Source organism: Oryzias melastigma, linkage group LG9 (assembly GCF_002922805.2).
Source record: "Oryzias melastigma strain HK-1 linkage group LG9, ASM292280v2, whole genome shotgun sequence".
Classification (NCBI taxonomy): Eukaryota; Metazoa; Chordata; class Actinopteri; order Beloniformes; family Adrianichthyidae; genus Oryzias; species Oryzias melastigma.
Genome location: NC_050520.1, coordinates 5,702,993 through 5,708,277, shown reverse-complemented (window position 1 = coordinate 5,708,277; position 5,285 = coordinate 5,702,993). Strand labels below are relative to the sequence as shown.

Here is a 5,285-nt window from a genome sequence, read left to right as displayed (position 1 = left end):
TTTAATCTAGTAATATCACTTTTTTTCTGTGGTCCTAAACTTGTAAATTTACAAGAAAAAAAGTAATAAATGTGCAAGATTTAAAGTAATTAATTTAAGAGTTTTTTTTAATTATATCTTTTAATTTAGCAATTTTATTTTTTGTAGTCCTAATCTAAAAAAATATGGAAAAAAAATGCAAATTTGGGAGATTTAAAGTTGTAAATATTTTTTTATTATAAATTTACAACTTTAATCTTGTAGTATTACTTTTTTGTCCTAATCTAATAAATTTACAAGAAAAACGTTGTAAATTCGCCAATTTTTCTATATTGTACATTTATAACTTTAATCTTGTAAATTAATGAGAAAAAAAACGTTTAAATTGTGGAAATTTAAAGATGTTAATTTGAGTTTTTTTTTAATATAAATTTAATCTAAAAAAATTACTTTTTTTAACATAATCTTGTAAATTAATGAGATAAAATTTGTAAATTGGGGGAATTAAAGTCCATAATTTAAAAGTTTTTTTTAAATAACTTCATCTAGTTAAATTACTTCTTTTTTTATCCAAGTCTCATAAATGTATAAAAAATTTTCAAATTTGAGAGACTTAAAGTTGTAAATGTACTTTTTTCCGTTGTTTTAATCTTGTAAATTTGCAAGAAAAAGGTTGTAAATTTGCAAGATTAAAGTGGTGAATTTACACTGTAAGTGATTTACAATCACTTTTTTCTGTGATACTAATTTTGTAAATTTATAAGAAAAAAAGTTGCAAATTTAGGAGGTTTAAAGTTGCAAATTTACAAGTTTTTTCTCATAAATAAACAACTTTAATCTTGCAATAATATTTTTTGGTCCTAATCTAATAAATGTGAGGAAAAAGTTGTACATTTAGAAGATTAAAAGTAGCAAATTCACAAGTTTTTTTCCTCATAATTTTACGACTTTAATTTTGTAATATTGTTTTTTGTGGTCCTAATGTCATAAATTTACAAGAAGAAGTTGCAAATTTTGTACTTTTTCGTGGTCCCAGTACTCCATCATATGCTTCAACATTTGGCATAAAAATAAAACTTTCTCAGTCTTTGATAAAAAATCATTTTTTCACATAATTCAGAGTTTTAAAAACATTATTAAAGCTTGAAAATAGAAATATAAAATCAGATCTTATTAATAAAATAGATCATCTGGTCTAATGTAATACTACGGTAAGACTACAAACCATTTTTGTAAATCTCACATTTAAAAGTTGATGACAGAAGTCTATTCGCTGGAGCTGGACTCTCCTGCCTCCTCCGTGTGCACACGCTTGTGTTTGTGGAGCTTCAACCAGGTGGAGAACTTCTCCTCACAGACGCTGCACTCGTAGGGCTTCTCGCCCGTGTGCAGCCTCAGGTGACCTTTCAGGTCGGATTTGTGGCCAAACTTTTTATTGCAGACGTTGCACTCGTACGGCTTCTCCCCGGTGTGCGTCCTGGTGTGCCTCTTCAACGTCGTCCTGGTGGCGAACTTCCTCTTACAAAGCGTGCACTTGAAGGGCTTCTCGCCCGTGTGCACGCGCTGGTGGTTCTTGAAGGCGGACGAGTCGGCGAACTCTTTTCCGCAGTCTTTGCAGATGTAGGGCTTCTCGCCGGTGTGCACGCGCTGGTGCTTCTTCATGTTGACGCAGGAGCTGAAGCTCTTGGAGCACACGTTGCATTTGTAGGGCTTCTCGCCCGTGTGCACGCGCTGGTGCAGGTCCAGGTTGTAGCGGCGGTTGAAGCCGTTTCCGCAGATTTCACATTTGTAGGGCTTTTCTGAGGCGTGGATGACGAGATGCTTGTTCAGATCCCAGCTCTCCCGGAACATTTTCCCGCAGGTTTCGCACTTGTAGGTTTTCTCAACCGTGTGGGACTTCATGTGGAATTTGTAGTTTTTGAAGTTGCTCATGACTTTGCCACACCTGTCGCACTTGTACGGGTTCTCCACGTTCTCCTCAGCGCCGTCGCTCGATGTTCCCCAGTCGCTCTTCTCCTGCGATTTCGTCTTCTCTCTTCTCTGTAGCTTTTCCTCCTCGGATTTCCTGGACGTGGAAGAACTTCCGTCCTTTTGCCTTTTCTGCTTTGAATCCAAACCGCCGTCGTTTGGTCTCTTTTTGCTTCTTGAAGATTTATTTTCCTCGCTGGGTTTCTTACTTGCTTTAGGCTGACTGCTGTCGTTTGTTTTTGGTTTCGATGTCGCCTTCTCTCTACTGGTTGTTCTCTCGTCGTCACGGCGACCCTCAGAAACCGTCGTTTCCTCGTGGCCGGGCCTCCTCCTTTTCCCTGACTTTGAGCTGGAACTGGTTTTGTCTTTGTGCGACTTCCTGGGATGTGCATTTCCGTCCCCGCCGCAGATCGGATCCGGCGCCGCTGAGGTGTTATCAGCAGACTGGGAGGAGCCATCTTCATGTGGCCCCGCCCTCTCCTCCTGTCTCTGCTGTTTCCTTGTTTCCACGGCTCTACTCAGCGCCACTTTCCCCTCTCTGAGCCTCCTCCGTCCCGCTGGATCAGAACGAGCGTTGGATCTTTCCGGCGAAGGCTCTCTCCTCTTTGGCGAGGTCTCAGTGTTTTGGTGAGTTTTCTCAGGACTCTCCTCCGCAGGCTCGTCAGCGCTCCTCTCTGCTCCTCCATGTTGGTTTTCCTCAGCTGGTTTGTCTGGTAGTGAAGTTTGTTCCACGTTTTCAGATGAGTTCTGCTCCCCATCGTTCTCTTTCACTGATTCCTCAACATTTTCTGGACTTCTAACCTGAAGTTCATCCGGTTCTGCTGACTCTTCTCTTCCTTTAACTGTTTGATCCTCATCAGCACCGGCTGGATTTGGGTTTGAGTCGGAATCTTCTTCCTGGTGGCTTTGCTGCCCGTCTGGAGTCTCAGTTTGGCCTCTGTCCGTCTCCTCTTCGAAGCTGGATGATTCTGGTACCAGTTCTCTGTTTGACGCCTCATGGTTGTCGTTCAGTGACATGTTTGTACAGCTCTGATCTAAAGAAAGTGTTATGTCTTCTTGGTTTGTTCGCTCAGTGCTGACGGCGGGCATCTCCTCATCTGGATTGGACTCTCTAGTCGGTGTTTCACCTCCATCATTAAAAGCCGTCTGGTCTTCGTTCTCAGGTTCGTCATTGCTTTTAGAAAGTCCTTGGAGGTCATTTGTTGCAGCAGAACTCTCCCTGTCCGGTTGAGGTTCTGTTTCTTTTTCTGAGCTAATAGACGGAGATCCTCCAGGTTCTGTCGTCTCCGGTTGGTCTGACCTCGGCGGCGGGCGCTGATCCTCTGAAGCGTTCGGAGTCGGTTTTGGAGGTGACCTGGAGGACTGCGCTGGCTTTGGTGGTTCCTGACTGATGCAGATTTCTTCGTGTTCATCTTTGATCTGTGTGATTAGTGATGAAGCAAGTCGGAAGTCTTCCTCCCGAGAACAGAGGGGCTGCTGGTTCTGGACCGCCTGACCGTCTTTAGTGGGAAAGTCTTTGTCTACGACGAAGGAAAGAAAAATAATTAGAAAGTAGTGCTGCCACAAACGATTATGTTGATAGTCGACTAATCACTTTTTTCAATTAGTCGACTAATCGGGTCATGCGCAAACTGGATATAAAACACACATCTTAATTATCATTAGCTTTAAACTAACTAAAACTAGATATATAGCATTACCTGCGATAATGCTTGTGTGAATGCTGTAAGCTGAATTTGGCTGCTGAAGATGCTAGTGCTGATAGCTGAAGATGCTGAAATTGATAGCTAAAAACGCTGAAGTTGAAAGCCAGCTAAAATATTAGTTAAATACCAAATTAGCCTTAAAAACACAAAAAATAGTTTGCCAAAACAGCCATGCAGCTGAAATAATAGCTAAACGCCAAATTATTCCTAAAAAAACTGGGGGAAAAAAATTCAAAACTAGCCAAAACAGCTAGCATGTAGCTGAAAAAATAGCTAAACTCCAAAATAGCCTGAAAAACCTTAATTAATTCTAAAATAGTCCAAAAAGCCAACAGAATGCCATCATAACTTTCAACTTTACTACACTCAAACTCCATAAAATATACAGTAACGACTAATCGACTATTAAATTTGTCATCAACTATTTTAATAGCTGATTAGTCGTCGATTTGTCGATTAATCGTGGCAGCGCTATTAGAAAATATAACAGGGATGTTTGATATTTGTTTTAATTAAGATGTTTAATCCACAAGAGAAACTGAATCAAATCTCAGGATGGTTCAAACTTGAGGAATGAACACATGAAACACAACATACACACTAATATATAATTTATGTGTAAAATACATTTTATTTTACCAGTTACTGATAAAACTTATCAAACTACAAATATTCATCTCTTTCAGGGTAACGGAGCTGGACCGTTACACTGTTGGGCGAAGGCGGGGTACACCGTCTGTCGCAGGGCCACACACCTCAAAGGACAATTTAGAGTAATCAAAGAACCTCTGAAGAATGTTTTTGGACTGCAGAAGGAAGCCGGAGTGCCTGGAGAAAATCCACACGTGCAAGAGGAGAACATGCAAACTCCACACAGAAAAAACACTGCTGGGATTTGAACCAGGATTCTTGCTGTGAGGTGACAGCTCTAAATACTGCTTCATTGTGCAACCAAAAAGTTAAAAAAAAAATCATGTAAATAACTAAAACACTGCATGATTTATTGTTTATGTTGTGTACCACACTTAATAAATATTGATAATGGAAAACAATATGTCACTTTGATGACTCATAGGACGATTAATTAATCAATTTTGAAAAAAAGAGTTAAAAACATCTTTACTTATTTTTATGGCCAGGATTTTTTATGAGACTGTCCTCTATTGTTGCTTTTTATGTGCTCTTGTTTTATCAGTATTCTTGTTTTTCATTTTATATTTAACTTTTAAATTGTTTTCAACTTTGTAATGTTCTGTGTATTGCTTGACTGTGATCATGTTTATTTTTAAATAAATAAACATCATTGTCATAATTTGACAACTTTAAATTTAGTTTTTTTTTAATTTAAGTTTATGTATTTTATTTTACTCTAGTTTACAGAGGAGCATTAAAGTGTTTAAAATGTTGTTTTCATCATAACATATTGGCTAGCATTGGTCACAATCAGGTTTTCCTTTATTGTTACGCAGAACAAAATGATGATGCTTCCAGTGTGTTTAAAATAATATAAAGTCAGGATTATGAATAAAAATGAATGACAAATATAAAAAGTGTAACATATGTCTTGTTATTCCCTAAACTAATATCGATATTATTAAGACAAACTTTTTTATTTTTTAGATTTTTACATTG

General features: G+C 38.3%; 1 protein-coding gene across 1 annotated transcript in view; it reads right to left on the bottom strand.

Moving 5' to 3' along the window:
• Positions 1–791: 791 nt before the first annotated feature.
• The window catches only part of LOC112148102 (zinc finger protein 729), a 12,813-nt gene continuing 8,319 nt past the window's right edge, over positions 792–5,285 (bottom strand). Inside the window, exon 7 of the mRNA XM_024274902.2 lies at positions 792–3,467. Coding sequence (XP_024130670.1) covers positions 1,246–3,467 — 2,222 coding nt within the window. The 3' untranslated portion in view covers positions 792–1,245. The remainder of the gene's footprint in view (positions 3,468–5,285) is intronic.